Raw genomic sequence first — 24,457 nt, 5'->3', positions numbered from 1 at the left:
TTTTGAACTCAGTTGATTGGAGAAAACGATAAATCTTAAGGCAGCATTTTGGGCTCTTTGAAACTGTGATCAGAATTTACTTTAGGTTTTTTTTTGACAGTCTATACATAAAATAATTAACTTTTGAAAAAAAAGCATTGACAGATAAATTTATTATGAAAATTATTGCCGGAGTTCTTGGAAATGTATCAATATAAATACATTTATATATATATATATTTTAAAGGGGAGGATGGTAAGTGTGGTTGGATAAATGTATCAATTCCACCACGACATCTTGCTCATTTTGGAGTTTAACTGATGAAAATACGAGTAATGACCGTTAATATTACTTTAATTTTGAAAATCCTGACCGGAAGCCCTCACTGTAAACTACCTTGACAACGTTCTTTCACACGGGAGAATCTGTTGGTCACGAGGGGGCGGGACCCATATATGGAAGCTGAACGGTTAAAGCCTTTGAGTGACAGCTGGGAGAGCCAATAGGCAGCCGGAGCAGAAACTACTGTTGCCTGCCAGAACCAGAAGGCAAAGTACTGTAGTTTTGTTCTTGGTTGGGCCTAAATATCCAGAGTACATCCTAATTACTGACAATCAAATCAAAACTTAGCTCTTGCCAACAAAACTGTAAATTTATTTGTAAATAAATCCCAACATTAACAATGATAAAATGACAGGGCGTGTTTGACGTTTTGAGATGATCTGCTTTGACTACGATTCACTAATAAAGTGTGAAACAATTAGCCATTATCCAGTATAACAGATGCTACTAAACAGGAATAAATTCGTCTTCTTCTAGACGTAATCCAATGATATTTTACAGCAACGAATATAACAAAAATAAGACCATAAGCAACCCTTAATACTTACACTTTCCGTCACCTTCTCGTTGACCGTGGGTAGAGGAGTTTTTGTTGACATCTTTTATTCGTCCTTCTTTTACCAGTCACCGTCTGACGTCCAAAATTCACCGTATTCAGTCCGGCAGCCGAAAAAATGAGATTATTGCTCTGCTTTGCAGCTCTCTCCGGGGAAACAGCCTCAGCATGGATCGTGACAATTTTCAAACCAGACCGGACGTGTTAGAGCCGAGCACCTGAACTGTTGGGGACCGGAAAAAAAAGCCTCACCAAAGAGCATAATAATCCTGTTTTCAATATTTACATGGTGCGTACACACCGTTTCTGGCCTGGGCTAAAAAAAAAAAAATCAGTGTCCGTCTGTCCGTTCGGGTTTGAGTCCGTGAAGCTAACTAAACTAACGTTTAAGGCGCTGTCGGTCTCCACTTCCAAAAATCACCGCAGGCTTTTTCTTCCCCACAAAACAACTCTGTTTAGTAACAAGCCATGCCGTGGGTATTTCTCGAAGGGATTCAGAAGGTTTGGGTGGCTGAAATACTCGCCGTCGGCTCGGTTTCTTCCATCTCCGGCGGCCCAAAGTGAAGCGGGTCTGTCTGTTTTAGGTGGGACCAAAATGGCTACTCAGCGGCTGGGCTGGATTAGGCTGCATTCACGGACCTCACCCAGGCTCCGACATTAGAGTGTTTCATCAGATATCGAGCAACCGAGTGTTTATTGTTTTTGTTTTTTTCCCCCGATTAGTCGATTATACTGTACCATTAAAAACATCAGGTACATCAATAAATACAACAACCAATTCTACAGTTCTCTGCAGTGTGGAAAATGTCTGCTTGATATTTTACTTAATAAATGAAAAACATACTTATTTATCAAACTAATAATTTGGCCAGCAAACTATCAAATAAAGTATATTCATTATCAACAAGACAACAAATATTTTGTTTTACACAACCAAAAATCTAAAGATATTAAATCTACATTGAAATAAAGCAGAAAAAAGGCAGTTTTTCTCATATTATATCCGCATATTTCACATTGCAGATTTGGATTATCATCAAATATTCAACAAATTATTTGATGATAATGAAGAATGTAATCATATTTTTTTATTTCTATTCTGTCAATTGACTAATTATGTATTTGTGGCAGCTGTAATTAGAATCAAATAAGTGATTAATCAACTGTCAACTCTAGAAACATTGCAGAAAAGGATTCTTTGACAAAAAAAAAAAAAAAAAATCTAAATTTAAATAGTTATTACATAATTTCATATGCTATCACAACTCCAAATCTACTCGCTACCAACTGGGTAGATTTTGGGTATCTATTTAGTAGATTTGTGGAAAATGAAATGTCTGAAAACACTTGAAGGCAGCATCAGTGTGTCCAGCTGAACAGGCGGAGGAAGTGAGGAAACCGGCTGACCTCAGTCCCATTGGACCAGAAAGTACAGCGAGGACTGTCATCATTCAGGGAGGAAATGGGAATTTAGTTGGCTTCAAAGGAAAACATTTGTGCTGCTTTCTGCCCTCACAGATTCAAATATGAAGGTGGCGGGCAGAAAACAAGGCAATAACCCATCTTTCATTCTTAAAATCAAACTTGAACAAAGAAAAAGACTTTTAAATGTGACTTGTGTATTTTTGGGTAGTATTTGCTTGGCTTTAAAAATGGTTAACAGGTCATTAATCCAATCATAACAAGGTAGAAGAAAAAAAGTTCGGGATGTTGAGGTTGGGAAATATTGTCCAACATGCCTCTTTGTTTTTAGCTCAGTCTTCAATAGTTTGTTTGACCTCCTGTAAGCTGCTGCTAAAGTTTGTTTGCAACTATAAGTTAATATATATATATATATATATATATTTTTAAGTCAATAATTCATCATCTAAATAAGCTTTTTATACTTTTACATTTGTCTGGAGGAGGTTTTCCAAATTTGGCAATTCAAAAGTTATTAACAGTTTGCAATTTAGCTGCAAAGAATAAATGATTTAGATACAATTATAAACTCTATAAATGGTGTCTCAGCAGAAAGCGGTCCAGATTTTTCAGGCACACTTTAATTACATTGAGAGTTATGATCCAAACAACTCCTTAAGACGGTATTACAAGCCACATTAGTAATTATTTTGTTATCATCTTTTTTTAATCAATACTTTTAGCCACATGTATTTGTGAGGTCACAATGACCTTAACCTTTGACCACCAACATCTAAGTCGATCCCCCTTGAAGTCAAATGAACATTGGTGCTGGATGACATGAAATTCCCCTATAGGCCTTCCCGAGATGTTTTATTTATAATAACGGGACAGACTGACAACTCAAAAATACATGATGCCTCCAGCCTCAGCTGTCGCCAGTGAAGGCATAACACAAACAACAAATAGTCACATTTGAGGAGAGAAGTTTTGGACTTGCAAAATCATTTTCAACTCTTCACCTAGTACACAAACAAACAGCTTTTCCATTTCGATAAAAATCTGTTCCTTTAATCATTTCTAATGAGACTTCTCAGACTGGAATAGGGAAAACGGTGACCATCACAGAGTGAACGTTCGAGTGTGGTGGATAGCAAAACATTCTTTATTGACTGGAAAAATACAGGGACCAAAAAAATGTGCAGTCAAAATGATCCCCCCCAAAACACCCACGATTAAAATCCCCAAAGCGACTTCATTTCATCAACTGAATACATCTCAAAATTACAGAGTTAATGTGCAGCAAGTAAAGCGCTATGTTAAGTCATGCCACAAAGCAGAGGAGGGTATGTGAAGGGTAGTGAGGAGGGGGAGGGGGCAGGTAGTAAAGGAGGGAAAGGCCAGCCATTTAGGTCGTACACGGCATCGTGAGTCAAAGCCAAAACACAAGAAAAGCATCGTCGTTGTCGTCGTCATCATCATCAGCCGAGTCCCTCAGATCGCATCGATGTCAATGTCGTCCTCTTCTTTCTCAGGCGTGTCCGGTTTCACAGTCTCCACTTTGAGCTCGCGGGCAGAGGGCGAGTACACCACCTGAGGACGGACACACACACGGACACACACAGACACACAGCAGCTCAACACCTACAAGTTCACGTCATCCGGGCTCGAGGCTGCGACGCTCATCTCGCGCAGCTTTTTTACATAATGCAGATACACTTCTGAGTTCTGGTAATGGCGGAAAAACAATACTTCAACAGGACATTATGGTAAAGAGAAGCTTTTATCCCCCACAAAAACAAAACAAAACAAAAAAAAGTCTAAAGCCTCTTTCAGACGGATTAATGTTTCACATGAATGTGGGTAAAAATATATTCCACCTCCTCTCTTCAGAAAATTACTCACGGCAGCATTTCAGCGAAGCTCCAGTGCTGCGACGATCCGCTTATCGTCATGATACTTCGGTGTCCATTAAATATGTATTGCGATTTTACAATTTATAGCACTTTTTTTTTCTTTCTTCTTCTTCCCTAACACTAAAGCAGGTAAAAAGCTGACGGGTGAAAGGCTTCTACGATGTGATATTAGAAACTGAGCTGCAGGATGTAATCACACTCCCGGACTCTAAATAATAAATATAGATTAAGGAATCCGTGCGGCAATTAAAAAAAATAAATAAATAAACACCATACTCAAGTGTATTGATGTTTTTCTCCATCCTCGAAAATTATAGTAGCGGGTGAAGAATAATATTTCACAGGAAAACCATTAAGGCTGCACCTGCAGGCTGAGTATTATATTTAATGCTGCCATTAAAAATAGTCTCAAAGTTGATCTTTGTTGTACGAGTTCACTGATCTGTGTCATTAAGATGTCGAGCTTTTAACATCAAACACTAAAACTCAGCAAGAACCGTATTGTAAATTTTAAATTGTAATTACAAGTGATGTAAAAGAAATAATCTTAAAAGTGAATGTTTTGTGAGTTAACTGGATTAACTGCCCTCCTAAACTACATCTAGAGGCATTTGTTTTGTTCATACAATCATGGAGATCGAGATGAAATGTACCTCAACGTTCTCATCCTCTTCCTCCTCCTCTTCTTCACTGCCCTCGCTCTCCTCCTCTGCCTCCTTCAGCCATTTGACAAAAGGAGCGGCCTTGGCATGGATCTCTTTGGCAAGTTCCTTGGAGACGTACTTCTTAGAAACCTGGTGGAGAAAAAACAAGACAGCCCTGATTAAATAAAATGACAAACCAATTTAGTGGCACTGGAACGTAATGATGGAGACAAAGCTCTCACACACGGACGCTATTAAAGTATTTTAGCTGCACTTTTCATGCCTTCTGTCGAGGGCTCAGTATCGGGCAACATTTTTTTCTTTAATACAAGTTCTTAAACAATCTTTTTTTGTTCACCATTTTATAAAACCCTCGTTTTTTTTGTTTTTTTTTTAGAAAAAAATTAAAATTAAATTGGAATGGGCAGAGGTTGTTTTTTCGAGCTTCAATTCACCGATGTCCCCTAAAGGCGTCACATGCAGACTATTGGTTGCACACACAACTCAAGACATGTGGCCAAATATTAGTTTGAAAAGAGTAAAAAATAATAAAGCACTGTAATGTAAAATTGACCTCAGCTGAAATCATGATATTTACAAAGGCTCAACAACCCAAATAAAGCGTATGGGAAATGCTGTATTGGCTCATTGATGAGATTCACTCCTTAGCTTTTGAAATTTAGTACAGCATAACAAGGCAGTTTTTGACACCCAATAGTATTGAATATATTGGCTCATTGCCATATAAACATATTAATGTTTGGTTTGCAGCCCTACTTCTGTCAACAACTTGAAATAAATGTTTTCATGTCTGCTAACAGAGCATATTGTATTTTTCAAAACTTTCTGGCCCAAACAATATCAATACACAACATATTATACATTGCTTTTTTAACTTTTCTGTGCCAAATGACATGTCAGACAGCATTTTACCATTAAATGTAATTCCATATACGAATACCTACACATCCCCAGACCCACCTTCTCTGCCCAGGCGAATATGACGTCCTCCTCCAGCAGGTCGGCGTCGTAAAGGTCTTTGAGGATGATGGGAACGCGCGGCAGCAGCTGGACCTGATGCAGCTTCACGACACACTCGAAGCCTCCCATCAGATACTTCTGGGCCTTCTTGTTGTTGTGGCAGAACTGAGGGAAAATTAGAACCATGAGACAAACACTTAGCGCTCACTTAAAGAGGACAACGGTGTTAAACTGAGCTCAAGTGTAAAATTTCAGGTTGCAGATGAATTTACATCATTCCGGTGTTTGTGTCTATTATTTGTCGGTGGGAGATTTGACGGCAGCTTACCCGCAGGAAGTGGCGTTTGTATTTCTTGATCTGGTCACGGATGTTCACGGTGAAGAGCAGTTCACTGAGAATGAGGGGGCCCATGGCCTTCACGTCCAGACGCTCTGCCTCCGCCAAGATCTCCTTATCAGCTCCATCGATGGTTCCACTCTCCTTCTTTTGCTGGAGATGGAAAGAGGAAACATTTCGTGTGGATATTTAGGACAAGTGTTCCTTTCATGACTAACCCCCCCCACCCCCCCCCCCCCACACCCCCCCCACACACACACACACCCCATTCCATTTCAGCTCAGACTGAAAGACTTCCTTAAATCCTGAGATTACTGGTGAACTAACGAGAGGAATAATCACTTGCAATCATATCTTTGAGAACTGTGAGATTAATTTAACAGAATCTGATGTTGAGAACAAAGTCTAATTCTGAAAGGACAGCCAGGGGAGCCTCACTTTCACAAAGTTGTAGAACAGGTTGACCCTCTCCTCCAGAGGTTTCTCTAGGTCTTCGCTGAGCGTGAGGTTCTTGGCGTGGTCACTGATCTCCTCCATTCTCCGCCTCTGGGCCTCCTCTGTAGTCTCCTCTGCCCAGTCCTCGTCGTCGTCGTCTCCGTCCTGAGCACCAGAAGACAGAGAGGTCAGACAAAGAGTTCGTTTTTTTTTAAGGTTCGTTCCTCCTGTAACACCCAACATTCTCCACCTTTTGAAACCTGAAACCGGAGCAAACAGGGTGCCACCATATAGACCTAAAATCTCTGCAACCAAAAGAAGATTAAATAGGTTTTGTGTCTCAACTTCAAGGAGAAAATAGTCCAGATTTAAAGCCAGAGATGTGAACTACTTTTTGAAAGTTTCTCCCGGTGACAGAGTCTAAAGTAAAAAAGGCACTGACCTGTGCAGCACTCAGCGAATTCTGACTTTGTGTACTCATCGCTAAAACAAAGATTGACACTCAACAAACTAGGTCCTTGAACTCAGCCGTGTCTGAGAAACCATATGAAAAGTTAGGACAGTGTGAAAAAGGGACTTTGCATCAAAAAAAAGCTCTGTACTAGTCTCTGGTGTCTAAGAGCTGAAAAGGTGTCTGACAGCAAACGCACCACAGCTTGAGGAGCATCAAAGTTGTCTTGGTTTCCAGCTTCGCCACTGCCAGAGCCGTTCTCTTTGTCCTTCTTGCGGTTCTTCTTCTCTTTCTCTTTCTTTACAGATGCAGATCCACTTTCATTGGTCTCTGTTATTGGGAAAGCAGAACAGTCATTATTATGAAATCTGTCTTGGGGTTACAGCTGCATGAGAGCGACTACTTTTTAAAAGCTCAACCCAGAGGGCGAGCGTCGCCACCAACGCTTCTTGCGTTTCTAAAAGAGGCGGAAAGAGGAAGATCTCACCTGGCGGGTTTTTTAGGATGAACGTGCAGAGTTTGTGTCTGGTGTCAAGCATGCCGCGGTTTCCACAGGCCTTACAGGAAGTGCCAATGGTTTGTTTCTTGGGATTGACATGCTGTAAGAAAGACAAACACAATCTTATATTAAACCGCTCTCAAAAAAAAGAAAAAAAAAGTGAGTAATATCTCTATACTTTTGAGCACGCTGTGAAATATTTACCAGATCAGTTTCAGGGTTGTCACACTCGGTACACAGCACAAATTTTCTGATGAACCCATCAAGCATGTCCTGCAACTTGTTCGCCTCATGGGATCCGTTGACGATGTAACGATCGTTTTTGGTATCAAACTGGGTCTGAGCACCGAGTTCACAACCAAAAAACTTTGTCGGGTCTGCGGAGGAGAGCAGAGTCAACAGAAGCGGTCATGACATGGCAAATATTGTGCCTTTTTGTTGCACTGTACATTGGCCAACATTCAAACTTCATCCTATACAATCATCATTCTTCCTTAAATTATCCTGGCAAAAAGTCCTGTAACTACAAAACCATGTAAATAAGAGATCTATATGTACAGCAGCGGATGTGAGCATGAAAGAAGTAAAAAAGGCGACTGAAAATCTCTAAATAAATTCTGGGGTTTGGTTGATCTCTGGATTAAAAATGGACTTTTCCACTGGGCTTGGTCTAAGAACAGCCAAATGGAGAGAACATGGCACATGTTGCTACTCACATGTTGGAGGCCTGTTCAGGGCCTTTGCAACATCAACCATGTTGACAATGACCGTCTTGATTCCATTCCCTTTGCCTTCAACCTGGATAGAACAAACAAAATTAAAAACAATATTATCCAAGTCCTACAGCAGAACTACATCAATTCATGACTAAATGGCCTCTCTGGCAACTTCAGATTGATTTCAGTGGCCATGGTGAAGCTGATGCTCTCACGTCTGTCATAATATTTCAGAAACGGTGACAGCGAGCAGTTACCTTGGCTATCAGACGGGGCATCTTGTAGCGATAGAACTGGTCTGACACGCTGCGGTTGACGTTGACAGACATTTTGGCTGGATGTTAGCACTATCAGTAAGATAAAAGGATCTTGGTTGGGGATTTTTCGGGATCTTCTGTCTGGAAAAGAGGGGATGACATAAACGACTGCAAGCGTGCTCGGTCTCTGACATGAAAAACGTTGTGCCGCTGTGGCCGCAAGCTCCTTGCTTGAAGGCTAGATTTCCACCACACAGGTTCCAACGGCTGCGCAACAGCTCTGAAAGAGGAGAGGGACGAACATTAATAATTAATAAAGAAAACCAACAGTTCATGTGTTCTTGCCAGCCTGACTGAATAGAGAGGATTGTAACTAAAGGCTGCACTGAGTGCAAAGGGGTGTATTGCCCCCCCTAGTACCCCATGTATAAATATGCAGTATGCAACCATGGTAAACTGCTGATCTGCACATTTTGGGTTTTAGATGGTTGAACAATTAAAAAAAAGAAAAGAAACAATACAAATAATTAACCACTAACCTGATTCTAATTGATTTAGTAATTAAAGTAGTGTGTACCCTTTGCTGTAAACAATCAACAGGAATATAATGGAAGACATTCCTGTGGTGCGCGATGATTATTGAGCCACTATTTAAAACGGCAGACCAAGTTATGACACTGATCCAAACCACTAAGCAGCAGTGGATCCAGAGACACTCACAGACAGCTGAGGGTTACTGCAGAGTCTCTCGTTCCAATGATGGGACTTAAACAGGTCTGATAAGACAGCCCTGCAATGCCAGGTGGGTCACGAATGGGTGCCAGTACACACTCAGAAAATACTGCTTACAAAACCAAATATCCATGTGATCCGACAGCGAGCAAGCATAACAATAACTCCACAGAGGAAAAATAAAAGCCAGCCACAAAGCGGAATGCTTTCCAAACCTTTTGTGGCTATATACACACAAAAATGTCTTTGTGAAAGCCCTTTGTTTTACATGAGGGCCTCTAGCTTTAGTCATATAAGGCCTTCTCTTTTTAATAGGTCACAAGCAGGAGGCCTAGCTGCTGCCAAACAATTCCCCCTCCTACTGATGGCTTTAATACCAACTATACAGTCTCCCGTGGTTATTGTCTCAGACATGTCAGTCTGATTCGACTCTAAATGACTCACATCCGATTTGTCAGGGGACACGGCTCCTCCCGGAGATGAGTGGTTTCAGGGACCGAGACTATTTCAGGAGCAGGCTAGCTTACTAGCTTAGCTGGCTGCTTGGTGCAGAGTGCGTCATACAGTCACTGCACACGAGTGACGGGACTGGGAGACGCCATTTTGATACACCAGAAAACATGTCATAATGCTCAATAACGCTGTCCTAGCTTTGACATATAACGAACCCAAATACGACACGTCTCGTCAAAGATAAGAAACACATCATTAAATGCCCCCCTCTCCTCCCCAACTTACCGTTTTCGCAAAACAAAGACATAAACACAACGCTGATCGTCCAAGAGCCGCAGTGAACGGTGGTCGATTGCTGTTGCTGGTGTTGTATTGATTGCAGCAGGGTTTCCTAATGATTTTGTGGCTCTCGAAGAAGCACAGTCAAACACCCTAAAGCGTCCAAACGGTGCAGGTGCCAGGCTCGGAAACTGAAGAGACGGATCCGGAACGTCCTCGGGGTTTTGGGGGGACCTTTGGGAAAGGAGAACGGTATTTTGTGTTATCCACACAAACTGCTGCGGACCCCGACGACGCTGGCGGCGGCGGCGGCGGTCACGTACAATACATTAAAACCACAAGGATTACACAAAACGCCGCGTTCAGTCACGACGCTTCAAACGTAACTCGGCGAGCGGTAACGGACAGCTAACTGGCTAAAGTTACCGTTACACGTGCTTGGGAGACAAATCCCGCAGCGACACCTCCAAATCCTTTGGAAATATGTTTATCCACAAACACGGGTTCATTTTTATTCATTTATTTTAATTATTATTTTACCTCTAAATAGGCTGTCAATTTTGGGTCGTTGAAAAAAAAACAAAAAAACAACAACAACAACAAAAAACAAAAACAGTCGGGCTCCAGGAAATAGCCGGAGCCCAAAAATGCTACGTCGAAACGCAGTTACTAGCCGGGCGCAGTCGACGCTATTCGGCGAAGATGACGTGATCAAGCGGTTGTCTTTGACGTCGGTTAGCTAGCTACGGTTTCTCCGTGAAATAACGACTACCGATGTGAAGTCCACGTCAGGACGGGGCCGAGGAACATCTGCCGAAAGTATTTCGCACCTACCTCTCGAATGTTCTGCGAAACGCTGCTACTCACGTCGCTTTTACTGACGGATGTCAAGGTAACGGGTGCGAGGAAGTCAGCAGCTTCCGGTGTCAGCGCTCGTTTTGAAATTAAAAGTCCGCCGAAGTCGCGCTTCGCGCGTACGAAAAAGCACGTGACTCGCGTGGGGTTTGAAATGCGGCGGTTGTGTAGCCGGAGATCCGGGCGGCGAGGTGATTTCATTCACGTGATCTCGCTCTCAAACCAGATTTCAACTGCTGATCGAATGTTCTTCAATTTACTGCAGACGCGTTAAATTGCACGTGTTTTATTTTGAAAGGCCGGGCGGAAGTAGGATATTTAGCTTGACGAGTACTCCGACGTTCTGCTTCCCCATTGGCTGACGTGTTTGACGCTGTGCGTGCGTAGGCGCTTCCTCAACTTGTCTCGCAGCGAACAGCAAAATAGAAGATGGTGAGTACGAAATGGCGAAAAGGCCACAATTTCCCCACATTTGCAGCGCGCGTTTCGAGCAGCTGTTGTTTTGTTCGACTAACTGTCGCCGTAAAGAGGCCGACGCGGCGGTTTCAGCGCCTCCGCCTCCAAGGTGCTGTGTAGTGAAAGCTCCATTCCGAGATGGATCAACGATCACATGACAGCTGAGCAGTTTCAGTCCCCCCAACATTCACCGCAACAAGCTGCCACCACCGCTAAAGTCACTCTTTTCGTTCGCACGGTTCTCTCCCGGGTTGCCGTGTGTGTTTACCGCCCATTCGTGTTTTCTGTTTAATTGCTGCAATGACATTTTTGACTTTTACCTCTTTGCCAGCTGGTTAGCCGGCAGGGCTAACAGGCTAACAGCGACTTCTTATGAGACACTTTCCTGTACTGCAATAATGATATTTATCACCCTGTTATTAACCGGTACTATAATGAGTTAAATAAAACTGTTTATACATTATGACTGAACATTCATTCACTTAGCCAGCTATTTTCCTTTCCGTTGTCCTTTAACTGTCTATAGTGTGGAGTTGACATTTCTTAAATGAGTTTAGGTGCTGTTTAAATCTACACAGTTGGTTAAATATAACTGAATTGCTTTAGGGCTGGAGGATGTGGACGAAATCAAATATCACAATATGTTTGGCCAAATACCTCGATAAAGCTATTGAAATAATATTGTGGGGATGACTAATGGTGATTTCACAAAATATTTCCACAATGAGATTTTTAAGTACTCATGAGTAATGTGGATATAATGACTAAGTGGGTACAGGCAAATAATAATACAGCTAGAATAGTGTTTTAAGTTCAGAAAACCACGTGATTTTAATGTGGTGGAGCCTTTAAAACCAGGAAAACATTAATACATTGCCGAGCCCTTCTCTTGATTTGCTTCACCATTTGATTCTTTATTTGCTCAGGTTCACTTTATTTTGCTTTATCATCACCACTAACCATCAAACATTAACAGTTGATTCAATCACGTTGTCGTTTAACTTTTCTTATTTATGTTTGAATGTCTTCGTAATCCATTCACTTTTTAATTTCTAATTTCAGTTTTCCCCCTCTTGTCCCAACTGTCTTTTCTTTTTCTTTTTGTTTTACCCCCATCTTTGATCATGTCGTTCTCTCCACGCACATCCTGCCTTCCTCCCTATCTCACCCTCTTTGCCTGTCTCCAATCAACCAGGCTGGTCACCGGGTAAGTGTTTCTCACTCTGTGCTGGATCCCCTTTGTTCTGATCGCTCCTCTGCCTGGCACACTAACACGGGTATTTGGGATTTCACAGCCGTGGAGGTGTGCTGCTTCTGCTTCTTTCTGCACAACGAGTTGCTGCTATTTCAGCGACCGCAGTGCAGCGATCTGATGCTTGAATTACGGCTGCTCTCGGCTGTTGTCCGAAACAGATAGTACTAATTTCTCATAGATCTGAAGTCAACTAGAAATGAGTAGAAAACCTAAAGCTCCTCTATTAGATTCAAAGAATCTGCATAGAAATCTACTTTGACTTAGACAGGCTTTACGATCATGATCCCCGAGAATTTTCATGAATTTAAATCATCCATTTCGGGGATAACTTACTCAAAATTAATATTTTTTTGACTTCATAACTCCAGAAAATGCCCTGACTGGACACGTTATATTAGTTCTGTGGTGAGGAAACATAATTTAGACCAAGTTTTGTGTTTAGCGTGACTGAACAATCGATGCATTAGCTGTAAATGTAGTTAAACTTAGTGTGTTTTGACAGTCCTGGTTTGTCTCCGACTTCACCAGCTGAACTCGTTTTTGGTGTCTTAACAGAACCTTAAAATATGGATTTGTTATTTACCGAAATTAAAACATCACAATCAATACTTACAGCGCCTCTCTGCTGGAGTTGTAATGTGATTTGTGGGTTTCCTGTTTAATCTGAACCCGAAGGTTTGTTTCTTATCGACTTCTTGTGCCGAGTGAAAACACAATTCTCTCTCTCGTCTGTCATTGAGTGTCTGAAATCCAACTGCGCCCTTTCAATCCTAATTTTCCCACCATGGGATGAATAAGTAAAAAAAGAAAAGAAAAGAAATCACAAGCAGTTTGAAGTCAGACACACTCAGATTCTTACCCACAAACATTGCTTACTTGCCAGTTTGAGCTGTTTGAATTAAGATTGTTTATCCACTGTACTAAATGAATCTTGAGTGGGTTGTTGTTGAAGTGTGATTACATAAAACGGGACTTTGTTTTTCCTGCTTTAAAGAAGATACAAAACATTTGAACAATAACTAACTGAGGAGTACAGTGGGGTCTGTGTGTATTATTCTCTGCTGCAGAATTGACCAGCGTCATCCTGCAGGGCTCTGTCCTCGGCCCACTTCCTCTTTCTTTGTTTGGACGCTACAACACACAGACTGCACTCTCCCAGGGCTCATCGGTGAGTGACTAACCCGTGTGTGTGTGTGTGTGTGTGTGTGTGTGTGTGTGTGTGTGTGTGTGTGTGTCTGTGTCTGTGTCTGTGTGTGTGTGTGTCTGTCTGTCTGTGTGGATGATATCAGTTGGTCCTGGTGTTAGGTGACCTGCACATCCCCCACCGGTGCAACACGCTGCCAGCCAAGTTCAAGAAGCTGTTGGTCCCGGGGAAGATCCAGCACATTCTCTGCACAGGCAACCTCTGCACCAAGGAGAGCTATGACTACCTGAAGACGCTCGCTGGGGACGTCCACATAGTCCGAGGGGACTTCGATGAGGTCTGTGTGTGGCAACAATAACAGAACATAGAGCCAGTGTAGCCCGTAAAAATGCAAGATATTCATAATCGTTACATGCAATTGGCACACAAAGATAAACATAATGCAACCATACGAATTTAGCAGCTTTGTCAGGTATACACAGGCCTGTATGGAAAACCATTTGAAGTCCAGTAAAATTTGAATACACAGAATTTCCAAAAAGGGTTTAGAAAATTGCAGACAGGGCTAAAAAGGCTGTAATTTATGTGACTGAACATTTAATTGCAATGAGCAAGGAAGTGGATCTCTTGCTGATACTAAAGACTAATTGCTGTGTAATGAAATTGTAATTTCTCCCTTCCTGCCAATAGAATTTTACCTGCTTGGTTCAGGATTTTTAGAAATGGTCTCATCGAAGAACTGGCATCCTTTAAATAGAGCGATACTACCGATGATTTCACTGTCTGCTGCCTGAGTGTATTATTACGAATGGAAACAACAGAGCATAAACGTTCCCGCTCACATCCTCTCAGAACCTGAACTACCCGGAGCAGAAGGTGGTCACAGTGGGCCAGTTTAAGATCGGCCTCATCCACGGCCACCAAGTGATCCCCTGGGGCGACATGGCCAGCCTGGCGCTGCTGCAGAGACAGCTAGACGTCGACATCCTCATCTCCGGGCACACGCACAAGTTCGAGGCATTCGAGAATGAAAACAAGTTCTACATCAACCCTGGTTCTGCCACTGGAGCCTACAGCGCACTGGAAAGGTAAGAGGCCAACATAAACCATGTGGACGGCTCTGCGTGCTGGTTTTTGTCAACGTGCACTGCTGAAAAGTTCTACTTCAAATATTTAGCAAAAAAAAAAAGTCACACAATTACATGCCATGTGTAGCACATGTTTTTAGACATCGCGCATTAGGTAACTTTCTGTCATCCAAACAAAATCAAATCCTTTGATAAATAGTATACACACTGATTCTAATTAGCCACGTAGCAACATCAGAAATTTGCTAATTGGTACTAACATCATTCAATTTATCGATTCTTGATACCAAAACACCAAAAATAATAAATAAATGAAATGTATTTCAACATAATCTCGCACACAATGTGCAAACACAGACTGAACGGTAACGACAGCAGCCTGCTGACGCTACAATCAGCACACAGCGCATGTTGTAAGCCCAACATCCGCCTGTGTGAACGTTGTACGTGTAGCATTGCTTCTCCAGAATGCAGCTCTCAGGTTTTTGAACACGTGTCGACATGCTGTTACTATAAAGCAAACAAACGAAACTCTCACAGCTTGAACTCTGCGTACAGATGTGGACGTCTCCTCCGATCAGTTTGAGGTGTTTCCTCCGTTAAATGCTCCGCGATGCTGATCATCAACTCAAACGCAAAATATTTCGGTACGCAATTCTGCCGTCTCCACTACTTACAGCATCTGCAGCACCACAGGAGTACAAGTACAATCATGTTTTCAGTATTTAGGCACCGCCTTGGTACCCAGACACATGACTCGCATCAAATCAGGACTTAAACACAGTATTAGTAGTACTTAGAAGTCAACTGAACTCAAACCTGTCAAACCAGTTTCATTTAGATGAGATGCTGCAGACGACAGCCTTCAAGAATAAACTCAAATTTGTGAGAACACAAATAAAATCTTGTCTGGAGGATACTACCTACGTTGTCATTGTTCTAGCCGGTACAGTTTAAGAGACATGTTCGCTTGTTCAAGGTGAATTTTGGTGTCCAGATTAGAAAGCAATATGATCACATTTTGACGACAGTGTACGTAAAAACAGGTGTTTTTTTTTTACGCTAGCTCGCAAAATACATCCCTTTTTTAAAGTGCCACTTTACACAAATTACAACAAGAACCCATTTTCTCTTGTAGATCTAATAATATGTGTCCTATATATTAAGACATTTGTTTCGGTATTTCTGCCTCCCCCACGGTGTAACTGAAATTTCAGCTAATGCTGCTCCTAGCATTTAAATATGATATTGATTTTGAAGAAAGAAATATTGCTGTGGATTGCTTTTTTTTTTTTTTAACACTGAGGTATTTGCATTTGCTGACAATCCTTTCGAGCACTGTGGCTGTAACAGAAGAAGAAGACCGACTTACAGGTGCAGCAAAAAAAAACAAAAAAAACCCTGACCTTCTTCTCTCCTTACAGCAACATCATCCCCTCTTTTGTATTAATGGACATCCAGGCGTCTACAGTGGTGACGTACGTTTATCAGCTGATCGGCGACGACGTCAAGGTGGAGAGAATCGAGTACAAGAAATCTTAAAAGGTCTGCATGAGGAGGAAGAGGAGAAAAGTTGGGTTAATGAGGCTCAGTGTATCGTTTCATTCCTGTCCACCAGGGGGCGGCAGCTCCCTCAGAGTCACCACAATGTTAATGCTGTAACAAACTGTTGAGTAACTTAACTCTAATGAAAGACCTGTGTATTATATTGTTTATATGTTATCAGCATTCGCTTACATCCAAGCTGTCATTTGGTAACTTTAGGGAATACAATAATGTCAAATGTTTTGCTATCAAAAGAAATATTTGGTGCCATTTTCTTTTCTTGTTATTTTTTAATTTTCACCCTCATGTCTTGTACATGTAACAGGCCTGTAGCTTCCTATAGTTGGCCTTCCTTTATTCATTTCTTTCCCACAATAAAGATCTAATTTCACTTCATCTGTTGCTTTGTCTCGTACTGAAAGCAAGAACACACAAACCACTAATGCAGATACATCTGTAATTTAGGCAGAGGAGATTCTACTCTGAGAAATTAAAACTCAAACTTACACTAAACTATAAACCATCAATTAGAAATCAAACAACTGAAGAAAGCATGTTGTTTTTTACCGTTTTACGTGTGAATGATGTTTCACTTCTGCAGGTCGATGGGCGTCTTCACGGCTGTCAGGTTTGACAGATGCACTAATGGTTGCCACGGTAACTAAAAGGGAATCCAGTTCAAATGATTCAGAACATCAGAAGTGTTTTAAAACTAACAATGAAAAACCATGAAGCATTAAATGCACAAAAAAAATCTGTAACAAGGCCAGACGAGTCATAAAGCAGACGGATAAGACCGTTTTTACTTCTCAGCGAGAATCCACGTTTTAGAATTTGCAGTTTCTTTGCAGCGACATCCACATTTAAGGTGTCGTCTATTATCAGCTTTATTGGCCAAGCATGTGAACACATAAAAGTTCCTTTAGGGTTTTTACTGGATGGAAATTGTGACTTGAGTGGTTGGCGGAGGAATACAACAGCAAGGCGGGGATTCTAGTTTTCTCATCAGGGCAGTGGCCATGTGACTTCCTGGAAATTAAGTCTTCAAAAGGTTTTTCTCTGTCTGACACTGGAGGGCACCAAAGATGAGATTTTCCGTGGTAATGTCAACAGTACAACCTGAACTGCCAGCAGCTTCATCAGGAAGCTTTATCAGGAGATTTTACACAAACAAAAATTACTCATAGTTTAGTTTGAAAGTTTTAAGAAACACACATAAAAGACGACAGTGAACAGAGTCTGACAAAGGGAGTCAATGACAGGTAACGCAAAAACATCCCACAGCTGCATATAAACAGTACAACAGCTTAGTAACACACACATACACACAAATAATGATACTTTTTTACTAAATTTATATAGTGATGTTTGTTTCTTTTGTACACAGGTTTTTATGTGTCTGATAATCAAACTTAATATGAAAAAGACAAATTCCTGGAGTTCTATAGATAAATATCTGATCACAATCAGGAGGTTTGTTGACTTGAACTAATCTGTAGCTGATATCGATGCAAAAATGATCTGTAACAAGTGATTCATAAATCTGAGAAATTGTCGTCATCCCAATCTAACATGGAGAGACAACTCAAACATTCACTCAGAGAATCATCCGGTCCTTCCTCCTCTTCCAGCAGCCTGATCCTGGCTCCTGGCAACAAAAACAAAAGTTTTACACGTTAAATAATGATATCTATTTTATTAGATGAGCCCTACATTTTCTGGTACATCGACACAAAATCTTATAATGAATTTTACTCAACATTTGAAGTTTAAATGAAGAAAGAACTAAAGGGTTCGACTTACTTCTCGGACTGTTTCTTCTCTGTGTTTGTGGAGTTGTTCCTCGTTTCTGAATCTTTCCGTGTCTTGATTCGGATGTGTTGAAGGGCCTGCAACGTTGAATTAATAGTTTAATACTCCATATTCATATTTTTAAAGAATAATTTATTTGTTATTTGATGACTTGTTTCCTACCTGACTTTTCTGTTGGGGATGTTTGGAAGAAATGATTTTCTCGAACGTCTCGCGCTGGCATTCATCTTCGCCTTCTGTTTTGACGTTGAAGAAATTTCTGATTGTGTTGTTGATTGATGTTTTTCTCTCTCATGCTCAGGTGAGGACACAGAAGTCACAACGAGGTCGTATTTATCAGGGCTGTGGCCTGTAACCAGATAAACACGGTCATAAAAGAGATAAGGAACCAGGACCATAAAAATAAAGGAGGGAAATACAAGAATCTGAGAGGTATAGTTGCTAGTATGTACATACAGGGTGTTTTTGTTTTTTCTCACCTGCTCGTATGCACCTGTGCAGCACATTCATGTAGTGTTGGGTGATGAGGCCGCGAACGTGTGCAGGGCTGTGAGAAGCTGAGATGGTGTAGAGATACTCCTTCTGAGCTGGTGTTAGAGCTGCGTGCTGAAGGACAGACAAGAGGTCCAGTTTCACGGCAGTGATTTACTCTGGATATCAGACACTAATCCATCCACTATGTATTGTTGTAGAAGTTCGAACATGAAGTCAGATGTAATTAAACTTTCAATTAATGCTACAAGATGTCCTACGACTGCAATGAGTGCATGAAAATGTTCTGCATCCAACATACGATCATTTACCTTCAGAAATGGAGCCGTCGTCATGGTTTTGGGGATTTGTATGGTTGCTAGCTGTTGGAGTTGTGGTTCCTTTCTTGCTGCTGGAGATCTCTTGATTTTCAAACTGGTGTCGAAGTTTACGGCAACATCTTTTAATGCTGTTACCAAGCACAAAAAAACCCAGACAGATTTGTACCAGTTAGCAGTGTTTTCTAAGAGGCAAGATAGTGAGTACTGAAGATGCTTCAAATAAAAATATTGAAAACGTGTTTATAGCTGTTCTGAATGGCTGCACTCAAAGTTAGGGAAACATGCACAAAGGGGGGCAAGACACACATACACAGGGATTTCCTTATGTAGAAAACTAAGAACAGATGACAAATGATGAGAAAGAGACAAAATGATCAAAAAGAGATGTTAAACGACCACAAAGTCATGCAACACAACCAAAAAAAGTTTAGAAAACAACCAGAAAGAAATGCAAAACATGAAAAAAGAGGTACAAAATAAACTTTGCATCTTTTAATCATGCAAAACAGCCACAAAGACATACAAAACCACCCAAAAAAGAGATGCAAAACAAACAAACAAACAAACAAACAAAAAGATTCAACACAAAGGTGCATTTTCTGTTGGTAATTTAAAAAAATGTTCGGACACAGTTGAGATTTGAGTTTACTTATTTAGCTAATGTACTGTACAGTGCATCCAGAAAGTATTCACAGCGCTTCACTTTTTCCACATTTTGTTATATTACAGCCTTATTCCAAAATGGATTAAATTCATTTTTTCCCTCAAAATTCTACACACAATACCCCATAATGACAATGTGAAATATCTTTTTTTGAAATTTTTGCAAATCTATTAAAAAAAAAAAAAAAATTAAAAAAAAAAATCACACATATTATCCAAATATATAACAGAAATTGGTGCTAAATACTGTCTGAAAGGTCCCCAATAGATCTGAGATTTGGGCTGCATGTTCATTGTCAACGAGTCTCTCTGAAAGCTTTATTAGCGACTTGAGGACCAACCAGGCGAGAAGGCAACTCTGAGCTTTCGTCTTGTCGACCAGTTTCTAATAAACCAGACAGGTTTGTTAAAGTGAGTTTAACAGAGCACATATCTGTGTTGAAAAGTAACGGTTTTGAAGTAAAAAACATCACAAACAAGAGGAAACAAATCCAAAGTTACGACACAACCAAAGTGTCAAAGCTTCACTTCTGTAAGAAGTCAGCAGATTGAAGGAATCCCCACTTAAAGGTCTCAAATACTAGACTTCAAATAACGTGACCAGGAGGATGAGGAAGTGAATTTCTCTAAATGTTTACCCAGAGCACAAAGCAGCAGTTGCGTAGCTGCCTTCAGTGTTTACAGAGCATGTGCTAGATGTCGACTTCTGCTCTGACATCACGTGTAACGACCAGCGGAGCGGAACAAACTGACATGTGAGAGGATTGGTTAAGCAGTCACCTGAATTGAAGAACTGCGATGGTGATGATGAAATTTCTGAGATTCCTTCAGAGGATTTCCCAGCTGTGATGTTCACATTTAGCCCCTTTGTTATTATTTGGTGATATTATTTACATTAAAATGGATTTAAAACTGTTAAATACAATTCAAAATTTTCATTCTCCACGTCAAAAGTTAATTTTTAACACTATTTTGAGACAGACTCCACTTAGATCATGTTTCCTTCATCAAATGTTTCCCACAGAAACGCTGAACAGCCATCAATAGTGGAAAAAGACCTTAAATCTTTCCAACAGTTTTTTCTCCTCTGAAGGAAACATATTGACTCCTCATCGTGGACAGCGAGACCAAACCTTAAAGAAACACATTTCTCATATCAACAACTCATGAAATGATCCCTGAAAGTCAAGTTTTGGTTTGATTTGGGAGATTCTCTGTCTTTAGTTTCTGGAGATGAGCACTCAGACTCATGGTGAACTCTCCAGGAGCAGAAGGACCCTTTAATTGCTGCGTAATCAGTGATAGATTGATTGACAGTCACTGAGTGGATTTTATGCTTCACTGCTGACCACAAAATCCAACCAAGATTTGACTTTGATCTCGATTGTCGTGACTTTTTTAATGCTCGACCGATTAGACGGGAACTGTTACAGATTATGAACTGTTGTGATTTTTTTACGTGGGATTATGTGCTGCACTACTTCCTGGTCCGGAGCAGTTACTTCCTGAAGTCCTCGCTGACAAGACTCCAGCATACAGTGCATCCGGAAAGTATTCACAGCGCTTCACTTTTTCCACATTTTGTTATATTACAGCCTTATTCCAAAATGGATTAAATTCATTTTTTCCCTCAAAATTCTACACACAATACCCCATAATGACAATGTGAAATAACAAATTTTGAAATTTTTGCAAATCTATTAAAAATCAAAAATGAAAAAATCATGTACGTAAGTATTCACAGCCTTTGCCATTACACTCAAAATTGAGCTCAGGTGCATCCTGTTTCCACTGATCATCCTTGAGATGTTTCTACAACTTGATTGGAGTCCACCTGTGGTAAATTCAGTTGATTAGACATGATTTGGAAAGGCACACACTGTCTATATAAGGTCCCACAGTTGACAGTGCATGTCAGAGCACAAACCAAGCCATGAAGTCCAAGGAATTGTCTGTAGACCTCCGAGACAGGATTGTATCGAGGCACAGATCTGGGGAAGGGTACAGAAACATTTCTGCAGCATTGAAGGTCCCAATGAGCACAGTGGCCTCCATCATCCGTAAATGGAAGAAGTTTGGAACCACCAGGACTCTTCCTAGAGTTGGCCGCCTGGCCAAACTGAGCGATCGGGGGAGAAGGGCCTTAGTCAGGGAGGTGACCAAGAACCCGATGGTCACTCTGACAGAGCTCCAGTGTTACTCTGTGAAGATAGAAGAACCTTCCAGAAGGACAACCATCTCTGCAGCACTCCACCAAGCAGGCCTGTATGGTAGAGTGGCCAGATGGAAGCCACTCCTCAGTAAAAGACTCATGACAGCCCACCTGGAGTTTACCAAAAGGCACCTGAAGGACTGTCAGACCATGAGAAACTAAATTCTCTGGTCTGATGAAACAAAGATTGAACTCTTTGGCCTGAATGCCAAGCGTCATGTTTGGAGGAAACCAGGCACCGCTCATCACCTGGCCAATACCATCCCTACAATGAAGCATGGTGGTGGCAGCATCATGCTGTGGGGATGTTTCTCAGTGGCAGGAACTGGGAGACTAGTCAGGATGGAGGGAAAGATGAATGCAGCAATGTACAGAAACATCCTTAATGAAAACCTTCTCCAGAGCGCTCTGGACCTCAGACTGGGGCGAAGGTTCATCTTCCAACAGGACAACGACCCGAAGCACACAGCCAAGACAACAAAGGAATGGCTTCGGGACAACTCTGTGAATGTCTTTGAGAGGCCCAGGCAGAGCCCAGACTTGAACCTGATTGAACATCTCTGGAGAGATCTGAAAATGGCTGTGCACCGACGCTCCCCATCCAACCTGATGGAGCTTGAGAGGTCCTGCAAAGAAGAATGGGAGAAACTGCCCAAGAATAGGTGTGCCAAGCTTATAGCATCATACTCAAAAAGACTTCAGGGTGTAATTTCTGCCAAAGGTGCTTCAACAAAGTATTGAGCAAAGGCTGTGAATACTTATTTACGTGTTACATTTTCGTTCTTTATTTTTAATAGATTTGCAAAAATTTTAAACAAACTATTTTCACTTTGTCATTATGGGATATTGCGTGTAGAATTTTGAGGAAAGAAATGAATTTAATCCATTTTGGAATAAGGCTGTAATATAACAAAATGTGGAAAAAGTGAAGCGCTGTCAATACTTTCCGGATGCACTGTATCTTGCACTGACATTTATAACCCACTAGAACGGACAATTTGATGATCAACTACCTGAGAGTTGATGGTTAAGTTTAAAATTCCTGTTTGGTCACATTTGGTTGGAAATATTTTTAAATCTTTGGTTTATTTATTGGTACACGTGAGCCAAATCCAGAGGCTTGTACGTGAGCTTAGTTACACTACCAAACCCAAGAGCCCCTAATCACAAAGCATGCAGCTTTCTTCCTGTAACTTATCAGGCGTGACCTCAGACAGGTTCAGGTGTGGGGTTTCCCCTGGTTTCCACTGATCTCTTCTCACCGCTGCACTCCCAACAGATGAACCTGTCTCTCAGGTTTCAGAGCAGACAGGATGCTCGTTATGTTTTGTTTATTTAACCAGGAGATAGTGCATGCACATCTGAAATCTGAACCGAGGAAAGACGACGAAATCGGCAGAATACAATGCTGAATAAAAAGCTGACCCAGTGGAGTGTTCATTTCTTATTTCTGATCATACTTTGCTTTACTGCTGTCTTGTTTATTTATTTTTTGAAGATTTTGATGTAGGATTTGCACGTACCCATTTTTGACTGATTCATCCCAATGATCCTGCAACAAAAGCAGAAGTGTCATCTTAAGGATATGGCCGTAAACTCACATGTAAATGAAAATATCTATTTATTTTGGCATGCACTATAACTAAATGATTACTTTACCTTGGAAAAGCCTCATCATGGAGGAGCCGGTCAACCTTCCGGTTCTCTGCAAATTTCACTTGTTTTTTCATCGTATCAAAACGCACAAAGCCAAGTTTCCACTGTGGAGGTTTAAAGACATGTCTGTCCACAGTCAGGTCAGTCCAGATGATGAAAGAAAAGAGGCGGTCTGGTGTCACTCAGGACCGCCCAACAGGCCAGTGGGTGTGTCCTTTCCCATGAAGCTCCAGCTGGGAAAATAAACTTTGACTTTATAGTGAGCCTTGCAGTAAATTGTCCTGGATTCAACACACACACAAAAAAAAATCTTTAGATTTTGCATCTTTTAATCAGCAGATTGTTGCAGTTTTCACCTGACACGTGCACTTCAGGTGAACTGAAGGCTTTGAATTAACCTTTAATGTTATGTGCATGCATCACTATCTTTAATTCTGGGTAAATTCCTTTGTTGATACTCTTTAAAACTAAATAATTAAATAGCTCTGTGCGGAGGAGTCGATTTAGAAATCTGGTATAGAGAACATTTTTCAAAACTAATATGAGACTCTAATTACACAGATTGGGATTAGTATTTTAACTTCAATCATTCTGAAGTCAAAGTTCAAGACTGTACTGAGAGTAAAGAACTGGTTCAATTCAGTCACAAAGTCTGGGTTGTTTGGTTGGTTGATTGGTTGGTTAGTGGGTTGGTTGGTTGGTTGGTTGGTTGGTCAGTGGGTGGGTTGATTGGTTAGTTGTTTGTTTGTTTGGCTGGTGGGTTGGTTGGTTGGTTGGTTGGGTCTGTGTGTTGGTTGGCTGGTTGGTTGGTTGGTTGTTGGCACAATTACAAACAAATTCCCTGTTCGATTTTCATGAAATTTGGAGGAATGGTGTAACTCAGGTCAAGAAAGAACCAATAACATCTCTGCAGCGGATCTGAAGTACTGGATGAGTTCTTGGTCTTGGACTGAAACAGACTTCCATGTTGCTGTTATGCC

At 41.1% G+C, this 24,457-nt stretch overlaps 4 protein-coding genes and 1 non-coding gene across 21 annotated transcripts in view; 1 reads left to right on the top strand and 4 right to left on the bottom strand.

The window, feature by feature from the left end:
• mark3a (MAP/microtubule affinity-regulating kinase 3a) overlaps window positions 1-1,477 on the bottom strand; it is a 45,313-nt gene extending 43,836 nt beyond the window's left edge. For all 15 annotated transcript variants that reach the window (XR_011178850.1, XM_069160810.1, XM_069160814.1 and 12 more), the window contains exon 1: window positions 871-1,477. Coding sequence is in view for 14 of the 15 variants with exons in the window: in XM_069160810.1 (XP_069016911.1) it covers window positions 871-921 (51 nt within the window). In the remaining variant the exon portion in view is untranslated. The remainder of the gene's footprint in view (window positions 1-870) is intronic.
• Window positions 1,478-2,900: 1,423 nt separating this feature from the next.
• eif5 (eukaryotic translation initiation factor 5) lies at window positions 2,901-10,897 on the bottom strand. 3 transcript variants are annotated; one of them, XM_069160806.1, is made up of 12 exons: window positions 10,814-10,897; window positions 9,986-10,213; window positions 8,516-8,795; window positions 8,259-8,340; window positions 7,747-7,919; window positions 7,531-7,642; window positions 7,243-7,373; window positions 6,596-6,757; window positions 6,149-6,310; window positions 5,821-5,985; window positions 4,849-4,989; window positions 2,901-3,872 (listed from the first exon to the last, which is right to left on the bottom strand). In XM_069160806.1, the coding sequence occupies exons 3-12, from the start codon at window positions 8,585-8,587 to the stop codon at window positions 3,774-3,776; spliced, it is 1,299 nt and encodes a 432-aa protein (XP_069016907.1). In that variant the 5' UTR covers window positions 8,588-8,795; window positions 9,986-10,213; window positions 10,814-10,897; the 3' UTR covers window positions 2,901-3,773. The 3 variants fall into 3 exon arrangements, with proteins under 3 accessions (XP_069016907.1, XP_069016909.1, XP_069016908.1); XM_069160808.1 differs by having other exon boundaries at window positions 8,516-8,656; XM_069160807.1 differs by lacking the exon at window positions 10,814-10,897 and having other exon boundaries at window positions 9,986-10,355.
• A 278-nt stretch (window positions 10,898-11,175) lies between these two features.
• vps29 (VPS29 retromer complex component) lies at window positions 11,176-16,416 on the top strand. The gene is made up of 4 exons (XM_069160809.1): window positions 11,176-11,266; window positions 13,835-14,026; window positions 14,542-14,777; window positions 16,202-16,416. Exons 1-4 carry the CDS (start codon window positions 11,264-11,266, stop codon window positions 16,317-16,319), a joined length of 549 nt encoding a protein of 182 aa, XP_069016910.1. The 5' UTR covers window positions 11,176-11,263; the 3' UTR covers window positions 16,320-16,416.
• Window positions 16,417-17,203: 787 nt separating this feature from the next.
• LOC138205019 (uncharacterized) lies at window positions 17,204-23,576 on the bottom strand. The gene is made up of 7 exons (XM_069160655.1): window positions 23,481-23,576; window positions 23,345-23,373; window positions 18,938-19,074; window positions 18,614-18,740; window positions 18,297-18,483; window positions 18,126-18,211; window positions 17,204-17,970 (listed from the first exon to the last, which is right to left on the bottom strand). Exons 1-7 carry the CDS (start codon window positions 23,549-23,551, stop codon window positions 17,858-17,860), a joined length of 750 nt encoding a protein of 249 aa, XP_069016756.1. The 5' UTR covers window positions 23,552-23,576; the 3' UTR covers window positions 17,204-17,857.
• On the bottom strand, window positions 20,593-20,803 carry LOC138205206 (small nucleolar RNA U3). Its single transcript, XR_011178856.1, has one exon. It is a non-coding gene; the product is annotated as a small nucleolar RNA U3 (small nucleolar RNA).
• Window positions 23,577-24,457: the final 881 nt, after the last annotated feature.

Source organism: Embiotoca jacksoni, unplaced genomic scaffold (genome assembly GCF_022577435.1).
Source record: "Embiotoca jacksoni isolate LCO1_2020_lvr unplaced genomic scaffold, fEmbJac1.0.p SCAF_27, whole genome shotgun sequence".
NCBI lineage: Eukaryota > Metazoa > Chordata > Actinopteri > Embiotocidae > Embiotoca > Embiotoca jacksoni.
Note: the sequence above shows the minus strand (reverse complement) of the source record. Positions and strands in the feature narration are given on the sequence as shown.